Source organism: Passer montanus, unplaced genomic scaffold (assembly GCF_014805655.1).
Source record: "Passer montanus isolate IOZ18808 unplaced genomic scaffold, ASM1480565v1 scaffold23, whole genome shotgun sequence".
In the NCBI taxonomy this organism is placed as follows: Eukaryota; Metazoa; Chordata; class Aves; order Passeriformes; family Passeridae; genus Passer; species Passer montanus.
The window spans coordinates 3,774,021-3,798,674 of NW_024366926.1; the positions used below are offsets into that span (position 1 = coordinate 3,774,021).

Consider the following 24,654-nt stretch of genomic DNA (forward strand, 5'->3'; position numbering starts at 1 on the left):
ACATTGTTACCTACTTGGAAAAAAAAAAAAAGCAAGTTTCCTTTTAAGTAAACAGTATAGTAATTACTAAAAAAATAAAATAAAATTGAAGCACTCACCACAAGCACCAGGGCAGTACAGGAAAGCAGATGGCATGGGAGTGCTGATGGGAAGAGGGGAAATTGGACTTCAGAGGATGGCAGGTCCCAGCAGAGGGGAGTGAGGGACATGGCCTACTCAGACCTAACCCCTGTCCCCCTCACTCCCCTGGAACAAAAAGGACATCACAGGATGCTTACGTCCTCTGAGAAAGGCAGCACTCTGGTGTATTTTTGTGGAAAGAGGGAACTGGCAGAAACCCAAGGTGTTGCCCACATCTTACGTCCAGCTGATGCTGCCACGCCACCACAGATTTCTGTTTTGGCAGCTTAGCTTGCTGTTCTTCATCAGCCTGCTCCTGGCTGTTGTTTCCCTTTTTATGGTTATCTAAGCCTCTGGTAGGACTTGGAAATCCAGAGTGATCTTCTGTGCTGTGCAAGTGCACAAAAGATGTATTCTCTTTGGAATTCAAAATAACCCATTAGAGATTAAATGATAATAGGTTTATTTAGAGCCTGGAGGTATTTCCTTCTCATCATGTATGATGCAACATCACATGGGAGATTAAAGCCCAGAGTCACTTTCAAGGCTATTTTTAAGTTGTCCTCAAATAATCTCTGCTTTTATATATATATATATATGTGTGTGTATATATATACACATTACATAAAGACTTTCATAGTAGCGCACTCCTCTCTGATTTTCTGAAATTAATTTGGACACTGGGTTGTGCCCACATTTTCTCAAGCAGTGCCTGTTATAAAATATGCAGGAGAATGTAAGATGAGTGAGCATCACATTCAGCTGTGAGTTCAAAAGGCTTCACACAGGCAGCAAAAGTACATTGAACCTGCAGCAGCATTTTTTTTTTAGGGCACTCATCTGAGCTGAGCATCACCTGTAGATAAGTCCAAGAGCAGCCTTGAAAGTTCTCTGGGAAGCTGAAATGTAACCAGTTAAAAACTGGTTTCAACAAGAGACTCCTGGCTCCCTCACACAAATTCCAGTATTTGCTCCATCATTTTCTTCTTCTTCTTTATTTTTTTTTGTTTGTTTGTGTGTGTACCTTCCCCTCCTTGACTACGCAATCAGAAACAGAGGAAACTGAGTGTAAAGGGAAATTATCTATTTTGCAAAGGTCTCCAGACGATGAAATAAACAAAACAGAAACAAACACAGAAAAGTATGTTTTCCTCTATGTATGCTTTCAGTTATTCTAGAAGCTGCTTGTAACACTGTTTAAGCCAAAGAAGTTACATGACAGGTGTAATTTTATATTGGAGTAGCTATTTATTCTAAACACACATGACTCATGCAAATACAGGTGGTTTTTCACCTGATCCATGACATATTTTCTGCTAACTGCACAAACTCTGCAAACTGCCAGAGATGCAGCTCAAGGGCCACGAATACTTACGGGCACTGGACACACCTTAGGGATTCTTGCCCCCATGCTGAACCTCTGCAAACATCTGTCTGAGATTTGCTCCAAACATTGACTCTCAGTTTGGTGGTCTGAATGGCATCCAGCTTGTGCACTGTTCTTGTGGAGCACAGTTTTTTTCGAATAGATGGCACTAAAACCAGAAAATCAGTACTTGGAAGTTACATAATTGCTTGCTCATTGGCCTCTTTTTTTTTTTTTTCTTTTTTTCCTTCCCCCTCTCGCTCAACAAAGATTTTGACAACAAACCTTTTTTGAGGTTGAAACTTTCTATAAAATTTGAGCTCCTAAACAAATGAGCCTGCCAGGTGACCAGAGGCCACATAAAAGGAAGAAGAAACCGGCATGGGTGAAAGAAACTGACTGCTGTTATTAGCAAGTGACATTTCGCGCTCAACGCATTTCCAAACACTGGAAAGCTGCCTTTCCCTTGAGACCTTCATTTAGACCAGCTTAAATTCTGGAATGCGCTTAACTTCGCCCGCGGGTTTCTGCTGTGTTTAGAGCGGCTGCGATCCGCAAGGCGGGCGGGGGGGCCTGTCCCCAGCGCTCCGCCCGCGCCCCGGCATTCCAGCAGCGGAGGGCAGGGCAGGCCACTACCAGGAGCCCGGAGCCCCGCCAGGATCGCGGGGCACTCCGGGGAAAGGAGATTCCCGGCCCTCCCCGCGCCCGCCGGGGCCGGGCCCGCCCTGCGCATTGGCCGCGCCGCGCGTCACTCCCGGCGGCGGCGGCGGGGCCGGCACTTCCTCGTCGCCGCGGCGGCAGCGGCGGGGGGGCGGCTCGGTCCCGCGGTGCGGCTGCTGCTCCTGGTGCTGAGGCCGTCCTTGGGGGAGCCGGGGCTCGGGCGTGGCGGAGCCCCCGTCGCAGGACGCGCTCCCCAGCCCCGGGCGGGCGCGGAGCTGCGGCAGGAGCCGCTGGGCGCCGGCGCTGGTGCGGCAGCATCGCCCGGCTGCGGGCTGGGCACGGCGCCGCTGCCGCTCCGGGCTCGGTGTGAGCCCGCCGGGAAGCGCCGGTCGGGGCCTGGGAAACAGCCGCAGGAAGCCCGGGGTGTCCGGGGTGAAGGTAGTGTTTTTACTAGGATTGCAAAATGGAGGTGATGTCGGGGGGGTTGTTATATTTGATTTTAGGTATCTATTTTTATGTGTTTTCTGTGGGGGTATCTCCATCTGAGGGCATGCGTCTGTGCAGTGGAAATACTCTGCTCGTGCTTTAACTCATTTGCTGGTACACCTTGTATTCTCTTGCTCTGTAACCTGCTTTGCATTGGACATTGAGTTGGACTGAAACGGAGGCAAAAAGAAGAAGAAAGTGGGCTTGGAGGCTTGGTGGCAGAAAGAGGCAGTAAATTCCGTCATTGTGGAGCAATGCTGGTAGAAGAAACACACTCGTTATCTGAAATCTCACAAACAAGAGGGAAGGAAAAACTTGTTTATTCGTGCCCTGCCAGTTGGCAGATCTCTTTGTTTAGAGAGCATCGAGCCTTGAGTGTTGTTTGTCGCGATCGTGATATTGACTTAGGTGACTTTCTCAGAAAGGGCGCAGAGTGGAAATGGCTTTAGAATATGTCTGTGTGATTTTGAGGAGAGACTCTGCATGACATGAGAGCTTTTAAAAAGAGAGAGGAAAAGAAAAAGGAAAAAGACAAAATACATCCTCTCATGATTATACATGCAGCATTATTATTTTACCAAACCACGGGGGCTGTTTTTTTCACCAAAGGATATATACTTAGTATGTCAGCAGAACCTTATTATAGCAGAGGGTGAGTCTTCCACCCACAATAGATTTCCTCAAAATATTCCTCACAGTGTGAGGTTTTCCTAGCTCTGGCTGTGCTATGTATGTCCTTCGCTGTTTTGATGATGAATTATTCCTGGAATGTCAGGGTCTGAGGATGTGGTGTTGTATCTTCCCCTCTCTTTTTTATATCTGGGGAATCTCTGCAAATGCCTGACTTTACTGCATTGCATCTGTTCCTATCTCTGAAACATGAATACCAAGCTGGCTGTGTTGGGATTTCTGAAGAACAGGAATAGGTTGTATGGTTGGGTACTGCATTTCTTGTGCTTTTTGCAATCCAGTTTTAAAAGGAACTCTGAACTTTAATCCCTAACTGATGCATTTAAGAAAACCTCTGTTCCTAAGGGTTTGCTCTCTGAAGATAAAATTTCAGCTTTTTTAAGGTGTATTGAGCTGGGCACTAGGAATATTAATCACATAAAATTTTGGATAAGTGAGTATAAATCATATATTTAATGTCTACATGTGCATGTGCAGGCACGTGTCTGTTAGTGCTTGCCTACACTAGGAACTTCTTATGTCATTGTTTTAGTATGAGGAAGGTATGCAGTTTGTAGAGGTAGCTTGCAGTGGCACATGCACTTCTACTTCCTCTTGCTGCTGTCAGAGAAGAGTAACTGCCTTAACTGGATTGGAAACAGTGTGAAATTGTTATTTAAAGTCTCCATGTGTTTCAGGACACAGCTCCTACTTGAACATACAATGTATTAAGACCTCCAGGTTTTTTTTTTTTGTGTGTTTTTTTTTTTTTAAGAAAAAAACAGTCTTAACTTGTGGTTTTAAAAATGTCTTCAGTATAAGTAAATTCACCAGGCCATTTGAAATATTTAGCTGTGCCTGTATGCTCAGATTGTGAGTGGCTGTGTTTTTTGCTCTGCTCTCCCCTGGAAAGTGGTGGTCTCTTTCTGTGAAACTGAGCTGCACAGAGATTTATTGGCAAAATGTTGGAAGATGGGGGTGGACGGAGATGGCATAGTCCATGGAGATGATTTTAGACAAAACTAGTGAAAACCTGATTTTTTCTGTGTCAGGTATAGGGATAGTGAAATATGAGGAGCTTCAGAAAATCAGGCCTGTAGCATGAATGGAGGGTTGAACTCTGAAATATCACCTTAGTGTTTATGTGGATTACTGGGAGTTTGAATTCCTCCTGTTTCAGTAGTAGTGTCTTAGCTGGAGGAAAAACCCATCTCTTACCAACCACATCATACTCCCTTGCCCATTAGCAGCAAATTCTTGTGTGGAATGAACGCAAGGAAAGTAATTAATGTATTTTTAGCATTTTTAAAAGAAGCTAGCACTAGGGAAGATGACTGCAGTCTATGGGGAACAGACTGTTGAGGTGCCCTTTTAGAAAGTATCCCAAATTAATATTTAGCTCATGTGGTACAATGTCATTGTAGTTCAAGTGGTATACTGGTGAAATCTTTTCACCTTAGAGGCAGTATCTATTTATCCTAGCAGGGAACGTGATCCTTGAACCTTCAGGAGTGCTGCTTGTGTCTTTGTAACACACAGTTCCCCAGGCTGATAGAAATGGTAGTCCCAGATTTCTGCCGTTCCAGTGCCAGTTTTGAAACGATTCCCTGCCACCTTCAGGGTGTTGCTCATGCATTTTTAGTTTGGGTTTTTTTGGCGGTGTGATAGAACATGAAGTTCGCTCTAAATGTAGCTGTTTAAAGCACATTTAAAGCACATGCACACGCTTCAATTTTCTCGTGTCCCACGGCATTCCTATTCTTAGCGTAGCCAGCATAGAGGGTGTCTTCCATCAGGCTTTTGTGCTTAGGGCAACCAAACACAGAGTATACACCATGACTGATTTAACCAGGCAGAACCTTGTATGCTCCTGCTTTTTTAACCAGCCAGAGCCTTGTTAAAGGCTCCTGCTTTTTCCTCTGTGTGCTTTGGAGCTGGCCAGTGATAAGCGCATGTGGGTGTGAATGAGTTGAATTATGCTGTGAAGGAAGAAGGGCTGCTGGAGATAAACGGGGTCCTGCATTACTTTAAAGCACCTAATAAGAGATCCTAGTAAACAGGTTGTGGTAGGAAACTGCACCACTGATAAAGTACTAACTGGAAAATCCAATCCTCTCCCTTCCCCTTCCAGCTCGGTCGTGCCTCTGTGGAAGTGACCACAGCTGACAGGCAAAGGCTGAGAGATGAACACCCGTGTCTTAGGGTTTAGATTAGGAAAGGCTTTATTGCTAATACCTGGAGCTTGAATTAGCACCAGGCTTTGGAAACAAACCAAATGCATGTGTTTCCTGTCTGCTCAGAGTGGGAGAAGGCATCTTTGGCACTTCAGGGGTTACCCTTTGCTTTTCTATCTTGCGCTGTGTTAGTAAATGCTGCTGCTGCTGCAAATTGCCTTAGCTAAAACTTGGCATGGTGTGTCCTAAGACTTGATGTCTCAGAGCTTACATTTTCTAACCTTTCTCCTTCCCTTTGCAAAAAAAAAGAAAAGGTTTAGCTAGTTTCTAGTTCAATCAGAGGAGTCCTCAATGTCTTATTAAATAACCTTTTTAACCAATGCTTAAAAAATAACCTAAGCCTATTGAGATTAGGAGTGGCGAAGGATAGCACTAAAATCTTTCACACTTCTTGTGGAATACTGTTTTCTTCCTCCTGCTTTTATGCATTAACATCTTGTTGTCTGTATCAAGTTCAAGCCAAGTAATTCCTTGGACTTTTTATACTGCTATATTTTTTCCCTTCCTGTGTTACTCCACTCTGAAATCCCTGACTTTCACTGAGCACTGCACAGAAGATAACTCCTGACTGTTGGCAAGTTGCAGCAACGTGACCTGTCCATTGCTGCCAGGGCCAAGCTGTCAATGTGCTGCTTCACGTGAGCTGCTGCTTCTTGTGTAATTCTTGCTGCAGTTCAGGGGTGTGTGTGTGGCTCAAGTTCAGTGTGTGTGTGTGCATGCACAAATTTGGGTTGCAAGACTGTTCAATTGAGCAAAGTACTCTTCAGTCTGTTTTTATCAGAAATAACACATTTCTGCATTGGTCAGCACACCACAAATACCCGTGTCATTCTGTTCAGGGCTAATCTAACCACCTTGCAGGTAATTTTTAAAGATTTACATAGAAGTAGCCTCAGATATGACACTGTAACAGTTCAGATTTGGACCTGTTAGTCTGAATAGCATTACAGTTGGTTTGGGGCATTGTTTGATGTTTGGTTTTTGAAGCAGAGTAATTTTGCAGTGTAAGAGCTTGGTCTCCTGGGTTTCAAAATGTTTCTGCTGCCTCGCAGATGGAGACGGCCAAGGCATGAAGGTGCTGATTCAGTACCACAGCTGAGCTGTCTTGATTACTCTTTGTTTGTGTAATGGTTTACTGACAGTTCACAAACCTGACAGTCATGCAGGAAATGCCTTTTCTGGTTGCTTCCACCTCCTGCTGTGAACAGCTGGGTCTCTGTAGGATCATTTGTGGTGTACTTGCTTCATTCACACTCATTTTCCTGTCTCTCTTGCCCAGGAAGGATACATGACTTGCTGAAAAGAGAGAAAATGCTATGCTGGGGCTACTCGTCTTATGGACAGCCTGGGATAGGTAGCAACCTCCAGGTCATCATTCCTGAACCACAGGTGTATGGGTTCATCCACGATAGAAATGTCAAGGAGGTGGCATGTGGAGGAAACCACTCTGTGTTCCTGTTGGAAGATGGGGAGGTGTATACCTGTGGCTTGAACACCAAAGGTCAGCTGGGGCATGACTGTGAAGGAAGCAAGCCAGGTAAGTCTGCTTTTTATATGCACTTCAACTTGTCTTGAGGCTGGTGGGCTGAGGACATTATGAAAGCTGCTTTGTGCTGATTGCTGTAGAGCTGGAGCAGCCAGCAGAGCTGATAATCGTGTCACATAACACAGTGGTGATGCTGAATAACACTAGCTGGCTCTGGAAAGCTAAAGCTGAGCAACACGGATGAGGAGACAGGTCTGCTCATTTTGCCTGGGAAATGCATCAAAACAGGCGAGCACAGATGGTCTGAGGGCAGATTTTGTTATCTGGCATTATGTTGTCTCTTTGTATAAAGGAGGAGAGGCCCATGAGTCACTAGTGTCTTCTGCTTTGTCTTTCCAATTGCACTGCATTGTTATGCCCACTCTTACTCAGCTGCTGCTGGGAATTTTCTCACTTACACCAAAAAGTACAAGTGGATCTGTGTTGAGGAGAATTGTGGAGAGCAAATCTGTGTTTGGCCAAGAGGGTTTGTAAATTTTGTTTCCCCGTTTCAGAATCCCTTGTCAACTTGTGCCTTCACTCCTTTATGCTTTCTTAGTCTGAAAGGTCACTTTAGCGTTGTATTCCTCAGACTCACATGGCATCTCCTTCATTATCTTCTGATGGACAGAACTCCTGAGTGCTGAACAGAGGCAGCTACTGCCTCTCCTTCCCAGGGTGAAGGAGTAGTTTAATTGTAAGTTGTTCTTGGAAGAAACCCTGAAGCCCTTTCTTCTGGACTCTTTTGAATGTTGGCCTTCCAGTTTACCTTCCATTAACTTCTTGGTTTTGGCATGTGCTAAAGATACAGGTATTTCTATTACCATAATATAAAAGTCCTGTGCTGTGGGTAATTAGAGCAAAAATTCCTCAAACTGCAGGCTGCTCACTGTAGGGCTTGGGTCTTCTCTAGTGTCCTCTATTATTGCATAATAGAGAGAGAGGGTGTGTGCAAAACATCCTCAGTTCCCCATGCAGCATGTGCAGATCTGACCTGACTGACCTATTACTCCTTTCCTCTGTCAGTGTCTTTTGTCTGTCTCTCTCAAAATGAGTTGGCAGATGTTGGATGCTGGATGACCAGGGTGCTGGATTAGAGGAGTTCACCTTGAATCTGCCCTCTGCTTTTCCTACAGTAGTAGTTTCTAGACAATTACTGAAAGAGATTGAGAATAGCAGGACTGCTTAAGTCCTCTGTATGCACATCATCTGAGGACTTGTAAATTTAGGCCCTGGAATAAATGAGATGCTTGGTAAAAGGAAGCTAAGCCTAGTGAATATTCAACTCAAACTGCTGAGAATATTTCACCCTGCGAATCACCCAGCTAGCTCAAGACTGGCACAGAGGCCCCAGAAATTCGGTGCTGTTTTGAGTGCTGCAAAGATACTCTGAGAGACATCTTTGGGCTATGCTGCTGTTTTACCCATAAAATTAAGCAAGCGTAAACTGCTGATGAAAGGGAGGATTTACAGCAAGCAGATCAGAGCTGGAAATGGACTTCATGAATCCTGAAGTGTAGACCTCTCTCAACTAGGTAATCCTGCTTTCAGCTAGACTTGTAGAAGAGGGCCAGTCTGAGCTTCTGAAATAGAAATGAAAGGTTCTTTGTGTTTGATCCCATGTGCCCTTCTTCTACCCCTTAAATTAGAGTCTGTCACCAAGATGTGAAACCACGTCCCAGTTATCCTACAGGTTTATTTTTTTTCTGAAAAAGGTTCTGCAGTGCTGCTCTCTGAGGAGCCTGTGGCCATCCCAGAGAAATGGTGTTTCAACAGAGCATTACTGGCTGTGGCTCCAGTGGGATTTCTGCTGGCTGGGGCAGGTGGGAGGGACGTGCTGTAAAGCAAGGAACAGCTGCTCTTTTTAGCTTACAGTGAACAGTCACAGCAGCCTTTATGGTTACAGTAAACTGGGGGAGAGCCCCATCACACACTCCTCTGTGCTTTGTCTTACAGCACTGGGAACTGAATTTCTTAGTTTTCATTTGCAAATGGGAACAAGAATCAAGCCTTCCTCTTTCACCCCCACTTCCTCTACACAGGATAAAGACAACCTTATACTTTATTTGTAGAAGGGCCTATTGAAGATGATCTTTTCTGTTTTCCATTGTCGTGGACCTGTGAATGAAGCCATGCCTGATAGGTGGTGAAGATGCATGTGTGGGACACAGGGTCCTGAGCTGTTGGAAATGATAGAGAAGACTGTCAGGAGGAGTCTGCAGTAGAGAATGGGAGAAATGCCAGGAACTGGGAGTCCTGGAGCTGCATCTCTCCAGACTCTGCTGGATGGGGCAGTGTGGGCTGAGGTCTCTTGGTTTTCCTGCCCTGTGGCTTGGTCCTGTCAAGCCTGTGAGAGCAGCTGGAAGTGGGACCTCTGCCCAGCATGAAGTGAGCTCCATCTCCTGATGTGGGAGGCTATGACACAATACTGATTGTCCCTTTCAGGCAGCCCCTGGAAGCCTCCTCTGGACTTCAGAAGTGCTCACCAGGGCTTTACAGCGTGCCCTGGTTGCATTTGAGAGTAACATGGAGACACAAAAATGTGCAGGGGGTTTTGAGCCTTGTGAAGGCTGCATTGACTTCCTAGGTTTGGAGCAATCCCCTTCCTGCTGCCTAGGTCTTCCCTGAGAGGAAACTCCCTTTTATTTCTCACTATTCAATTTTGCTTCTCATTCATGCTGCTCATGAAAATGTCAAATGGTGGTGCAGAATTGTTTCAGCAGTTCCTCTTGGAGGAGCCCTTTAGAGGGCACCTTTTGAAATGAAAGAAAACATGTTAATTAAAAGCTGTGTTTATGGTCACATCTGCTGGCCTTGTGGATGTAATGTGGAGAGGGGGATAGCAGCTGGCAAAGTGATTCTTGTGCCTCTCCTCTACAGGGAACAGAAATTACTGGGGGAGTGCATGCCACTGAAAGAACATAAGTCACTAGAGGTTTATTTTCTGGAATTGCCCTTTCCCCTGGATTTTACATTGAGGTGCTAAAATTAATATTTAGGATGCCTAAGAAATTTAGCCTAACTAAAATAACATGCCTTTTGACAAAATGCTAACTGCTTCTAAGTGTTTCAGGCTCTCTCCTTTTGATAATACCAGGGTGATACCAGGTGTGGCACTCCCATGGCTCCACCACAAGCTGTTTTCTCACATTGTCACGCTGTTTACCAATTCATTTTTTCTTTGAATTGTGGTGATCAGCAAGGTTCTTGAAGAGTCCACTCCTCTTAGGGGTGGATATCTGGCTTTGTTAATACTTACATGATTGTTTTTCCTCACCTCTTTTTTTTTCCTTTTCCTCCCAGAATCATTTTGTAGTTTGTGTCTCTGCAATCACTTGGCAGTGATACAGAGGGAGAGGAATGCTGTTCCAGTGTTCTCTCACCATGGCCACGATTAATAAAACTTCTGACCTGCCCTAATTTTCACTTGTGTTGTTATGCCCTTGAAGTCTCCAGAGTCTCTGACCATGTCTTAGGAGAAGCAACTTGGCGATTTTGGTAGTGAAATATTGAACTTGCTGTTTTGCAAAATTATTCTGAGTTTGCAGTGATCTCCTGACATTTATCAGATGATAACACACAGTATGTCTCTAATGGGAAGCAATAATTTTGTACTGCATACAGTAGTTTTAGAAAAGAAAAAAATATTCTTCATAAGTGTATCTAAATTTTGCCTTTTTCAGTCCTGTAATTTCACTTGGATTGATTTTCTTCAAGTCTGCCATGATGTCTTGGCTCCCTGTGATGATTCTTAGATAAGTATTTTATCTGAGTCTGCATTCTGGAGAGCAAAAGAGAGGCTGAGGTACCTAAGGTAAAGGCTCTTCTGGGATCTGGATGGAATTACAGAGGAGTGTGAAACAACTAGCTGGTTGTTAGTAGTTTGTAAAGCTTTAAAAACCTGCTTGAGTCTGAGATGTGAAACTTGTTTTCAGCTCTAGAGATTTGTTCTGTTCAAGTCATTTGGACTTCATTTGACTTCTGGTAGGGAGAAAACCTGGGTTTTGGTAATTAGTGTCTCAAGAGAATTACAGAACAATGTCTGAAGCCAAACTTGCCTCGTACCTTTTGTCTGGTAAGATACAGCAGACCTATGATTTTTTAACAAAATTCCCTGTCTTGAGGCAAAATTGCAGGGGAGCACTGCCTTTCTGTGCATTATGGAATCTACCTGCTCATAGAGATATAATCATAATGTTCATTCTCTTTCAAAAAGCAGGAAAAAACGTCACCAAAACAAACAGATAAACCAACCTAAGTGATCCAGATCTTCTGGATTTCTCTGAACTGAGTGGCCTTTCTTTTCAAATGTTAGTCCACTCATCCTGAACCTCAGTGGAGGCTTGCAGTGGCAATGAGCTCTCTGTTCAGGTCAGGGCAGCGTGCTTGTTAATCATAAACCCCAGAACAGCTGAGAATTCAGATGTGCCACCTGCTTGGAAGGACAGTGTGTGTGGATCTTCCTGTTTTAGCCTCTTCCCGGTGGGTGAGAAGTCAGCCACGAGGTCCTGGTTGCCCTGGAGGAGAGGGTGGCAGGGCTTGTGTTTGTCCTGTGCAGGTTACAGACAAAGAGCTGTGTGTGTTTATATTTCAGCACTCATTGTAAATGTTGTTTGTAAACAACAAAAAAGTGATCAAACTGGTCACCCCTTTGCAGAAGTCAGGCATGTTCATTTGTACTCATCCCTGTTGCTCCTTTGATGGGTCACAGGATCTGAGCGAGCTGTTTCAGGTTGCTGTGCCTTCACTAGTGGCTGCAGTGGATTTGCTTTATGGAGAGCCAATTTCAGCTGAATTGATGCCGTTTGTGCTTCAGAATGATTTTAAAATTTTATGTCAGAATTTAGAATTAACTTAATTTAGAAACAGTTGGTATTTGGTTGAATGAGAAGTAAAGGAAGTGCTTTCCCTGAGATACCTGAAATATGCCTGTGTTGTGTTGAATTGGCTGGCTGAGGGATTCAAATGTGCCAGATATTTATAGTGGGAGTTGTTTTAAAATTTGTGTGGTCTTGATCATGTGAACTGACTTGTGCCAGTATTTTCTGAGACTGCAGGACTAGGAGAACCTACACTGAGGAGAGAGGAGGCTCTTTAGGAGGGCCTAAACAAGTAAAAATCCAATTTCTTGACAGCAAAGAAATCTACTCAGCACCTAAAATGGCTGTAAGGTGTTCTCAGATGCAGCTCTGAAGTCTTGTCTCTAAACACACGTATTATTAGTACCACCAGATTCCTTTCTTGATTTCATTTTGCTGAAAGGTAAAAACAAGGATGAGCTCAGGGAAGCAAGATACTAGTTTTTTTGCAGTCGGTATGGTCTGTTGTTACAGAGGACATGAGAGACAGTTGTAATGCTTCTTTACCTCAAAAGGCAGTAAGAATGACCAGCTTTTTGCCTTCTGACTGGGGGTTTTTAGGGCAATTTGGCAACCTAAACTTGTACTTGCCTCTGTGGTATTTGTTACTTGTCCCTCCTGGACCATGCATACTCTTCAGAGGCTTTCTGAAGGTGCAGCTGAACTAAAAGCCTGCCAATGAAATAAAGGCTGTCTGCCTGCCTGCTTGGAAGGAGCATGAAACCTTGGCACAATGTGTGGCACTGATGACTGGCCCCTTTCCTGCAACCATGCTGAAGCTGCAAGATGTGTTCAGGATAAAATGGGTTGGGTAGCTGTGTGTGGTGATTTAAAGGAGAGTGCAGGGAAGAAGCTGGAGGTGATAGATGCAAGTTTTCTGAATGCCCCAACCTTTTTGTAGTCAGAATAGTTGTTTGTGCTGGACAAAATGATGACTTTGTTAAGGTGAGTGAGTATGGCTGAGAGTCACAGCTTCTAGGAGATGCTTGAGTAGTTTGGTGGCTGTTGATTTTGACTCATTTATCTTAAGACAGCCCAATATTCTTCCTTAAGCTGTGTTGGAAATAAGACCTTTTGTCAAAGATCTGTGTGAAACTTCTTATCAGAAATCAAGTCTTTTTGGTAGCTGAAAAGAGCTGGTAAGACATGCTCACTCTGTTCAACATCTGACCTGCCTTTTGAACAGTTGCCTGCCTATAAAGACTTCGCAAAAAAGAATCTACAGATGCTCATATCTTTTCTCAGAATGCCCAGTAGATAAAATTAATTTTTTTTTAATGTTTAATAGGACTGCATTCTTTGCCTCCCTTTTTCCAGTCACCATGCTTGTTTGCAGTAACATATTTTCAGGCATGATTTGTGAAGCTGATGGGAATGCCCTTGAAAGCAAGGGCAGGGGTGCTCTACTGAGTGTGCACTGTGCAGGTGTGGCTTTTCAGAAATGTGGCTTTGTCTTGCTCCCATGCAGACCACTGCAGGATTGAAATAAATGGGAACAGAGTGAGGAGCAAATCAAATGCTTTTAAAAATCATATTATTTAGTCAAAGCCTGGGCCTGCCACACGTGAGACTCTCAAATGTCACAGCTTTGCAGTGTGTAGTACCAGCCCATCAAATCTGGCATCTAGGCACTTATTTCCCTAATTCCCCCTTACACTTCTGGTATCCATCCTCATGTCCTGCCAAGGTTTAGTGCATCCTGCCCACCTTGGACTTGCTGCCTTGGAGCTGTGGGGTTTGCTGGGGTGTACATGGTGGATCTTGGGGGTTTCTCAGTAGTCATGGACCAGCCACAGCTTCTGTGCTGCCTTCCAGTGCCCATTCAAGCCTGCCTGAATGACCACCTTTGAGCTCTCTGTCGTAACCTGAGGAGGAAAACGGGCTCTCTCTGGGTTTTCTGAACATAAGTTTTCCCTGTGTTTCTGTAGCGTCTCATGGTGGTTTATTTCTTTGGAAGGACTATCCTTACTAGTTTACCTCCTGGGTCTGAAGGTGGGTTCTTCCCTCTGCCAGCTGATGCTTGCCAGACTGGAGCCCTCTGTGCCTGACAGCCCTTTCCAGGAGCCTGCTCCAGCTGTCTCTGCCCATGCCAGTGTGCATCTGTAGCTGCTCAGAGAGGCTGTGTCCTCCAGACAAAAGGCACCAGAGTGGGGAGGGCTTCCTGCCTGTGCCTGAGGAAGGGCTTTTCTTTCTCAGGGTAGGTGTCTGCTCACAGCTGTGAGGGGGAGTAGCTGGCAAAGCATACGTGATGTGACACCCTGGCATGTCATGGTGGCCTCTCACTTCTTGCTCTTGCATTCCTGCCTTGACAGGACCAGAAACAGCCTTGGAAAGTGAAGGCAGTGTTAATAACTGAGCCAGCTTCTCTCCGATTTTAAGACTGTAAGTAGCCATGCTAAATAAATGAGTGAGCAGTACCACATGTGTCATGCAGGTAAACCATCAAGAATCACTAGTGTCTCTGGATGAAAGGCAACTGCAGAATCTTTTGTTGCTTGGAACTTCTCAGGCTTGACCATGTTGCCACTGGTGTGATCAAGAGTGTTCTGGGGGAGTGTCACCTGCTTTTGTTTGTCCTCTGTCCTTTGCTGTCTTCCCCACACGCTTTTCGTTCAGTGAGTCTAATCTCTGTTTACGTTTCCTCCCTTGTAACCAAATTATCAGTTTTATCAGCCTTGGTGCTGCTGTTGTCTCTCTGATGAGGCTTTTCTTCCTACTGCTCTGCTTTCTGCTGCAAGCACAGCACTGTTCACCAAGTTCAGGAAAGGAAGACCTCAAGATTTGCAAACTGCACTTGTAAAACCCAGCCTTCTTGATGGATATAGTAAACTTAAGGTGTTGAAAGTCAGAGGATGTTGCATTTTGATGTAAACATAGCTTGCTCCATGCTTCAGAGTTTTTGCCCTGTGCTAAGAGAGGTTTGAGCATAGGGTTCAGTCATATGTAGGTGAGAGCAGCAGGCAGGTAGCAAGGATAGCTGTCATAGGGTGGGGATGTGGTCTCCCCATGAGGTTTGCTCTTGTAGTCTGGTGCTGTGCAGGTGCAGAGCACAGCATTTCTCACACCCTTGTGTGCAATAGTGTCACATAATCTGAGCACAAGATGCAACAAGCACGTAATGCCTTCTCAGAGATGCTCTGCGAAGAGCAGGGAGGTGAAATTGCAGAGCTGGTGTCAGGCAGGGTGGTTCCAGCTGTCTACGTGTTGTGTGTCTCATCTGCCTGGCCATGCCAGAGTAGAGTCACCAAGGTGTGTTCTTGAAATTGTCCAACAGCCCTGGACTCCTCCCTGTGCACCTTCCTCTGATTTTACTGCTGACAAACCACAGAGGAGGTGTGAGTGAAGCCACAGGAGCAGTTTTAGCTGGCTGGGTTAGATTATGTTTTCAAAAAGGACATGACAGCTTTGCAAAGTCTGTGTTTAGTTTAAGTGGTTTATAGAGTCTGATTTCTTCATCCTGCTCCAGGGCTCCAGATGTTTCCTGTGACAGCTGGAGTGTGGGATGTCTAGGTGGTCAGAGTTGAAAGGGGGCAGAGGGGAATCAGAGGGTCCTTCTTGGGAGCTTTAAGGGAGAAGGGAAGGGGCAAAAAGGCCTTGGCAAACAACATGATTTCCCCCTCCCCAGTTACCAAGTGGCAGAATCACACTTCCACTGGGGATGATGTTTTCTGGAAAAGCTGGTTGGTGTACAATAGCTGGTATTTTACTGCTAACACTGATAAAAACAGTGAATAGCTAGGATATGGAAGTTATGCTAACAAAAAAAGGGGAAACTTTCGTAAGGGGAGGAAGATACCTTCTCTCTTAGTACTCTTTCAATTGCAAGCATTTTGATTGTAGCACTTCTGGTTTTCTCTTTTTCCAGTTTCTTTAAAGCACTTAGACATGTTTTAACGTTCAGCTGCTTCAATAGGACTGAAATCATGAAGCTCATCACAGCCTAGAAGTAGAGCCATGATATCCATGTTCAGAAACAAACATCTTCAGGGTGTGCCATTGGAGACTAGGGAGTCAGGTGACATTTACTAATTCGTGTATAAAGATCTTGTCAGGGCTTTTGGTAGATCCACTGTTGCTTACTTGCTTTTTGTACAGTGGCTTAGTAAAATGGTGGTGACTGATCAGTTTGGGCCATGATGTTTTTCTCATTTTCTTGTGGTGCTTGTTGAAGGCAGCAGCAGATTTTTATGGAGTTTTTGGCTGTTGAATCAGGCTTCCCTAAGTGCTAAATGCTGTTAGTGTCGCCTTGTTAGGTGGTTTAATGTGTTGGTGCAATTCATCTCCAAAAGGAGAGAGCTTTGCTCCTTTCCTACAAGAATTAAGGCTTTTCAGTACTCAGAGAGTAGAATAATTATACAGGTGACATTTAGGTCACTCATGGTGTCTGATTAAATATTCAGCTGCCATGTGCATTGAAACATTGTATCTCACACATTTGATTTTTAGATCTGGGTTGCACAGTGCTCACACATCCTCAGTGTGGTTGTGGACTGTATTAACAAGTATGGCAGTGCAAAGAAATTGGCTCATCTGTCCTCAGACTTGCTAGCTGCTAGCATTTAGCCCAGAGGGATTTTTTACCTTAGCTTACCTGTTTCTCTCTCCTGTGTTTCTACCACCATCTCTTATCGAGGCAAGCTAGTAAGACTTTTTTGAGAATCTGTGAGCACTTTCCTTGCATACACCAACACCCAAGATAAGCAAATGCTCTGAGTTGCTTATTGTCAAGCTGGGGAGGCAATGAAGAGTTTTGACCAGATGTCCAAGCAGACTGGAATAAATTGAAATGCTTCCAAGACACAGCATCTTCTGACCAGAAATGCAGATTTCGCCACTGAAGGTGTAACCTCAGGGCTGATGGTTTCTCTGTAGTTTCCAGGCAGTAGAAGCCATCTGGTGCTGTTCCTGTACATCCTGGTGCACATATGGCTGAAGGATTTTGCCCCATCCTCTAGCAGAAGCCTGTCCTGTGAGCAGCTGGAAGCTATACATAGACAGGATGTACCAACTCTCTGATAAAATTACTAGGAGTACAAAAGCTAATTAATCATTCATTGCCTGTATATTCTAATTAGAGCAGTCTAAGTGAGTGCTTTGTGCTTCTAGCTGTTGCAGGCACTGAAGCAAAGCTTCCAAAGCTTTCCAAAGATGCAGGGGCAAAGCGTTGGGCCCTGTTTTATAAATAGGGAAGCTATGGACTGATGGTGGGCTTGTCAGGGGATTTCATTCTTGTCCCAGCCTTACTGCCATTCCAAACCTTCAAGCTAGATGCACTGATCATCAGAAAGCTGAGTTGTAGAAACATACTCCACTTATCCTCAACTTCTGCTGGAGTGTCCTTGCAAAGCAAGAAGACACAAGAGCAGTCCTGGGAAGCAGGCCTGTCACCATTCACAGATGGGCTGTCCTGGAGACATGTTGCCTCATTCTTTATTCCAGTGTATTTTATGAAAAGATCTAACAGGGTTAAAACCAGAAAAAGTCAAACCTTGTTATACCTATTTCTGTTGAGATCCACAAGTTAAAGTGACAGAAGAGAGAAATCCAAGCTGGAACTCCAGCAGATATGAAGAACTGATAAATGACTTCTAAGCATTGGTGCTGTTTTGAGATGGCCAACAGCTTCAGGAAGAAAAGATTATTTCAGTGACTACTTCTTGGAACTTAGGAGTTTTTGTTTGTTTTTTGAAAGTTTTATGAGGTGTTGAAACACTGTATTGCATAACTGCTTCAGCCCTTCCCTGTTGCTTTCAGGGTTTTGTTCTGCTTAGCAGTAGATAGTAGATAATTTTGCCTGTCAAGCCTCACTTGGCTGATTTTATTCATCAGTTACAGAAGACACAATACTAAGAATAAACTTCACCTTTTGTAACCTTCATCTCAGTGTGGTGATACATCTTCTCTAAGGAGTGAATAATGGTATTTTGATGCTTTGGAAGTTAAATGTGTACCAACCACTAAAACATCTAATATTTTGATGGGAGGTCAACAAACAAGTAGTTGTCAGATAGATGTTTTTGATATCCCATGTAAGCTGAGATATGGTACATTCAGTGACTTGGCAGCTGACAGTGAACTGGGACCCTTGTTGGACTGCTTGGGCAGCCTGTGATCCCAGGAGAAGGCTGGCTTTTTTCCACCTCTGGAAAGAAACGTGTCTGAGTGTATAAAACTTGAAACTATTTGGCATTTACATTTCCTCATGACTTTTCAGGCAAACTGCTATTGACAGGGTGGTAGGAATGTGTTGTGGTAAGATGAGCCATACGTGCACCTTTCTAAAGGCAAAGAGCTTCATCTCCAAGGCAGGCATGGGGTTTTTTTCTGTCTGTGGTTATCCAGCAGGTCCAGGTGAGACTGCTCTCTGTTCCATTGCTGAGCAGTACAGTCACTGAAGGCTTTCAGTGACACAGGGCAGCCTTTCAAAACAAGCTGGTATTTATTAGTTTCTTGGGGTGGCATGTAGAGCAAGGTCACATTTGTGCTGCCAAATTAAACTTCAAATGGAGCCAGGGGGGACTGAAACAACCTTGGATTTCTAGACCTATTGGATGTCCTCTCAGTGTCCCAGTGTGTGAAGTCCTTGCCACAGCCACATACCTCAAGGTACTCTTTCCCTGTTTGCTGTACTGCTGTGGTCAGAATCCTGCCTCCTCCAGCTCCTGATGCTAATCTCTGGTCACTGGAGTCTTCTGTGACCTCCCCAAGGTGCTTCAGTGATTCAGGGTCGGCTCCTGCAGGAAATAAGACTTACTATGGCAAATACTGTTTTCCCAGGGAAGTGTTGTACATGCCTTCAGACAGCAAAACAGTGTCTGCCGTGTGTGCCCCACCATCCCACATTGTCCATGTTTCCTGCTTTGTCAGACTCATGATGTCCCCTGGAGTGTTTGGCAGGATGCAGGGAGCAGCTTTGGAAGCAGGGCTGGCTGGTGGCTTTGGGACCACTTTAGGAGCTCAGGTGCTCTGGGTAGCCAAGTCTCAGTGCACCCTTCCAGCAAGGGTGAAGTGCTGGGTTGATAAATCAAAGGGCTTTCCTTGTGAGAAGTGGATGGCTTCGTCCTGCTCTCCTTTTGATGGTGTGATCCTCTCCAGCAGCAGCTTTGATTCTGCACCTTGAGGTTGCAGAAACACACCTGTGTGAGATCAGGTGATGTGTGAGCACAGTGCAGCAGGTAATGTTTGTCTTGCTGGGTGTCTGAGAGGAAGAGACCAGAGTCACATGAGTTGCTGGGACACCTTGTCTGCTGTCTGTCATTGACCTTGATCAGCCCTTACAGCTGCTGGTTGTTTAGAGCTCTCAGATAAAAATAGGTTCCCTAATTTATATATATATGTAAATGAACATGAACCAGACTGCCAAAGCAGTGCTATAGTTGGGTGCTTGTGGGCCCAAGTGGGAAGCTGTGTGTCTAAACTGAGTTACCACCCTCAAACCTGGCTGTGTCTCTGCACTGGCAGTGGGACTGGGTGAAATTAGTGCTGCTGGAAAGAGCTGCAGGGTGTTACTAAGTGGTAGGTCTCAAGCCCTCATAAGATATTTGTGTGTTTGTTATTTGTAAACTGCACCTCTGTTGCCATGAAATATTTTGAGAGAAATGAAGCAATGTTCAGGTGGCGTTTTCCTCAGGTAGAATACATATTTAAATAGTTGTCACCTTTTTCTTCAAAAACATCCATTAGGGATTTTTCTCCTCTTTTTCTCATTCCCAGACACAGAAGGCAAGCCCTCCTAGGGGTAGCTTTTTCTACAGTCATTTAAGACTTGTAGATTAATTGGTAAGCAGGTTTTGGTGCTAAGTGTGTTAATGATTTCTGGATGCCTGTGTTGTGTGGTATCATTTTTATGGAATGACATGTAATGACCCTTTCCTTTCATGTCCCAGGCAAGTGGGATTTCAGTAATACTGGTCACTGCCTTGTAGCTTACAAAGTGAAGAGTCTTTCTTCATCCACCTGGAACACTTGTATTTGGTCAGGAAAAAGAAAAAAGAAAAGCAACTTTGCTTCTGTCTGGCATGCAGAGAGCTTTGCCACACAACATCAGTTGTGTGGTATTTCAGTGTTTTATTGAAAAACAAGATGTTTTGCAAGACCCCTTTGTAATAATTGTGTGATGAGTAAGATTTGGTTATAGATGTTTTTAGAGTTGTTGTCACACCTGCTTCAGTTGCCTAACGTCACTTAATGATGAAAAGTCAATTGTGGGTTGTCTTCCAGAGGACTTGAGTGATGATTTATTTTAAAATTTTTATTCCTTCATCTCAGTTTGCTTCCTTTATATGGTACCTTCTTTTATGAGTGTTTGACAGTGATAGGTTCAAACTTGTTCCAAGATTAGCATGGAGGGTGTTGTAACACATACACATCAGGCAATAAATCAAGGTGTGGTGGATGGGCTGTGGATGACATCCAGCTTTATGGATGACTCATCTTCATTGGACCTGAGAGCTGTGGAAGGTCAAATATGTTTTACAGGGTCTGCCATCTTCTCAGTGTTGGATGATCCTTGAATCAAAACTGAGTGGGGAAACCTCAAATCTGGGGTATCTGTTCCTGAATCACCTGGTAGATTTTCCTGTGTCTCAGAGGCTGACTGCCATTGTGCTTGAGGCATGTATACCTGCCTGCCTTCTGTGATCTTCAAACCAGGCTTTCAGAAGAGCTCAGCAGTGACACGTTTTCAGTAAACCCGGTGCTTTTCCTCCCTCCTCCTGTGTTTTAAAACTAAACTGGGGATCAGGGCACTCACCTGAATGGCTTTGCGTGCGGATTTGCGCAGCCCTGGCTGTGAGATGGGTGCTGTGACCAGAGACGTTGTCCCTGTGTCTCCCTCAGAGCAAATTGGGGCGCTGGCCGGGCAGCACATCGTGCACGTGGCCTGTGGCGAGTCGCACAGCGTGGCCCTCAGCGACCAGGGCCAGCTCTTCTCCTGGGGCGCCGGCAGCGACGGGCAGCTGGGGCTCACCACCATCGAAGATGCAGTGACAGTACCAAGGTAAGCCTTTGCCAGGTCAGCTTTCCTCAGGGAAGCTCCTCGGAGGGTTGCTCACCAAGGGTTGCTCACCTTCTGTCAGTGTGGCAGGAATAGGGCCCTTCTCATGCTGGGATGAAGGTGATTCCTTCTCCTTTTCACTGCTGCTCCCTGAACCCCGCAAGTCCTCAGGAGGTTTGGGCAGAACAGACTTTGTGCCCATGGACGGCTGAGAGATGGAAAAGAAAATTGCTCCGTGAAAAATGTCACAGTGTTTTGTACAGAAAGAGGAGGTGCATGAAAGAGCACTTAAAAACAGAAATGCTGTTTGTACTTCAAGGTGTTTTATCATGCTGTGTTGACAGCAGATGCAGTCTCTCATTTGGTCCGCCACTGCAGATCCAGTGCAGAGCAGAAGTTTGGGGTGTGTCTCTAGGATGGCTGTCATTGTCAAAACAGTATTTAAAGGAAGAGTTTCAATGACAAAAGATTAATTTTTGAGCTGAAGGGCTCTGTGGGAAGCACATGTGGTTCTGGTAAAACGGGCAGAGAGAGGCTCACATAGCAATGCGATAGTGCCATTTTAAAAATAACATTTTTGTGGAATTACTTGAACCTTTGACATGCTATTTTCTGTACAAAGCACTGAAGAAGGTTTGGTGCTGTAACTCACTGGATCTGCTAGGCCCATAACAGCATGAAAAATGTCAGTGCCTGAAAAAGAAAAGTAAAAGAGACACCAAAAGCCAGCTATTTTCACCATTTCCAGATGGCTGGATTCAGTGTTATAGCAGGAAATGTAGTTGAGTTACTAGTCAAGTGTCTAGAGGTCTCCACAGATTTGCATCTATTACGTATGGATCTGTATTGCCTTCAAGAAAATGTTCCTCAGTCCCAAAACCATAGATTTTTTGTGTGTATACAACAAATATCTGAGTGGAAATGGTAATTTTTATCTAAGGTGATACTGTATTTGTGGACACTTACTCCAAAACCATGTTGTCATCTTTAGGTTGATAAAGAAGTTGAACCAACAGACGATACTGCAGGTTTCCTGTGGAAATTGGCATTGCCTGGCTCTGGCAGCAGGTACTGTAACATCTGTTATTAATTACCAAAATTTGTGCTGTTATTTTACGCAGTGTCCAAGACTGCATATTTCTGTATAATAAATCAAGGACATCCCATGTTCTGACTGCTTTTGGGCCAAATGGGATGCTATAAAATGGATCAGGTACCATGAATATTGAGGAAGAGCTTTGCCAATACTGTGAAGAAAGAAAGCATTACACACAGACCACCCACTGTCTCACTGGTGAATGATGGCAGGAATGCTTGAAAGCTTTCCATCTTGATTTAGAAAAATGTGTGTAATTAATTTCTTTGTGTTGAAATTTTCCTTGGCTGTTACTCTTTTATGTAAAATGAGGACTGTTTTTGTTGCACTGTTTGTTACAGCACTTGTATTTTGTATTTTGCACTTAGTTGGTTGTGTGTTCATTTGCCTGGTGGCTTCAGGCCATGCTTTTTTTTTTTAGCAAAGAATGTCTCTCTTGATTTTGCTTTTTTTTCTTTTCATCATGAGGCTTGGGTGGGAGCGAAGCCTCCAGGACTGTTTATTTTTAATTTTGGCAGACTTGCTGTTCTCTTGGCTAACTTTCACCCACCATTCTCATTCTTTCCTTGTTTCAGATGGCCAGTTCTTCACGTGGGGGCAGAACAGCTACGGTCAGCTGGGCTTGGGCAAAGAATGTCCCTCCCAAGCCAGTCCACAGCGTGTCAAGTCTCTAGATGGGATCCCTTTGGCTCAGGTTGCTGCAGGTGGAGCCCACAGTTTTGCCCTTTCTCTCTCAGGAGCTGTGTTTGGCTGGGGGAAGAACAGCTCAGGACAGCTGGGACTAAGTGATGAACGAGGTATGGAAATTATGCTCCTAGGTGAAAGGACAGACTCCTTTGCCTGGTGTCTCTTGTTGCATTGACAGTGTATTTTTACTGAGTGGGCCTGTAACACTCAGCAGTCCTTCCTGAGACAAGATGGCAGAGAAAGTCTCTGTCTCTAAGGCTTTTCATACCTAGTAGAAACAGGAACATGTTTTTTTCCCCTTGTGGGTGTTAATTTAAGTGAGGAGGGTTAAAAAGAGAGATCTTTCAAGTGTGAATGCCAACATGTAAATATCAAAGAAAGTGCTTATATTCTTTCTCCCTCTTCTCAAAACCATTTTGTTTGAAGTTCATTGGAGGAAAGGCTTTCCCTGCGGAACAGCAGGCTGAACCCATCTCCTCATTTCCCAGCATGACTTTGACTGGTGAGCAGCTGTATGCTTCAAAATGATGGCAACACTGAGTATCTCAGTACTGTAAAATGTTTATTTAGTAGTTTATTTATTGCACAGTTTACCAGACACATAGGGCCAGTGGTAGTTTTCTCAGGTGCTAGTCTGAAAACCCCAGATCTCTTCTACCTTCTGAATAAAACAAGTGAATGGAAGGTTTTCTTTGGAGCTTCAAATCAACCTCCTTATTGGTTTCTGCGTAATTCCTGAGCAGATTTAACTATCTAGGCAAGTTTCTGAGTGTAGATGTGATACCTAGCATGCACCTAGGTACCTTGTACTGTCTGTAAAGTAGGGCTGATCTAATAGGGGAGCAGCAACGTCCTTTCCATGTAGATTGGCAGATAAATGCTTCTAATTAAAACAAAGCTGCAGTTTACATATGAGAGGCTTACACTGACATGGGGCTAATCTTAAATGAACAGAATAGGCATCAGCTCGTGGGATGGTGCTGGCCAGGGATCATATTCTGCTTCCCCCTCAGTGCCTGGCATTGTAGTAAATATGTGATATTTATGGTAAGTGAATCATGATAAAACAGTGTGAATTGTACTTGTCAAACATGAACAGCAAGGTCTGCAAACATGGATATTCTGCAGCACTGTTATTATTAACAATTGTGCTGTAGAGAGAAGTGTCATTCCTGTGGAAGGAAAGATCAGAGTGCTAAAATACAGAAAAAAGTAAATAAAAATATGCTCTCAATTCTAAACTCATAGAAATGTTACTGTTTGAATTTCAAGAAATGGGCAACTTCTATAGGTAGGAAGCTGACTTTTGTTGGTATGGAATAAGTAACTGCTCCCCTTAATATCTAACTGTTTTGGGGTGCCTACTGCTCCTTGGAGTGCTTAGCTTTTATTTTTACTGTATTCATCCCTGAGAGACAGACTTTAAATGATTAGGGGTGGCAGAGTGAAGGAGAAAAGCATCACTTAATGGTTGGTAGTGATTAACCTTTGCAAGTAGGAGGATCTTCTGCTTAAAAGGATGACAAGAGAAGGAAAGCTGAGTATTTAAATACACATTGGGATTCAGCTTACCATGTGTCTTGCACAAGCATCTCCCACGTGTCAGGGTTGTTCTGTATGGAAAAGGTCTGAGTCAGGTTTTGGAAACAAATATTTGCAGTCATCCCTGAGGAGTCTGAAATGGAGCATGAAGGTGAAGGTGGGTGTATGTAGGCTGCACTCACCATATCTGCCAAACAGAAGTGCATGTTGAATTTATACAAGGTAATCAACATGTGCATTCTTGCTCTGGACAACTTTGTTTGAGTCAATCAAGCCTTTTAAGAATTTGAGGGGAAAAGCAGCAGTGAAGTACTCAGTGCCATGTGGGGTCGTTTTCTCCACATGTTTCCCTTGTGCTCATGGACCACGTCTGAAAATCAGAGTGGCAGTGCTTTTCTTGGACATTTTTTGTCTG

General features: G+C 44.3%; 1 protein-coding gene across 1 annotated transcript in view; it reads left to right on the plus strand.

The window, feature by feature from the left end:
• Positions 1-2,294: 2,294 nt before the first annotated feature.
• Positions 2,295-24,654, plus strand: part of HERC3 (HECT and RLD domain containing E3 ubiquitin protein ligase 3) — a 44,817-nt gene continuing 22,457 nt past the window's right edge. The window contains 5 exon segments of the mRNA XM_039710452.1: positions 2,295-2,584; positions 6,815-7,072; positions 20,758-20,917; positions 21,906-21,982; positions 22,586-22,807. Of these exon segments, the coding sequence (XP_039566386.1) occupies positions 6,847-7,072; positions 20,758-20,917; positions 21,906-21,982; positions 22,586-22,807 (685 nt within the window). The 5' untranslated portion in view covers positions 2,295-2,584; positions 6,815-6,846.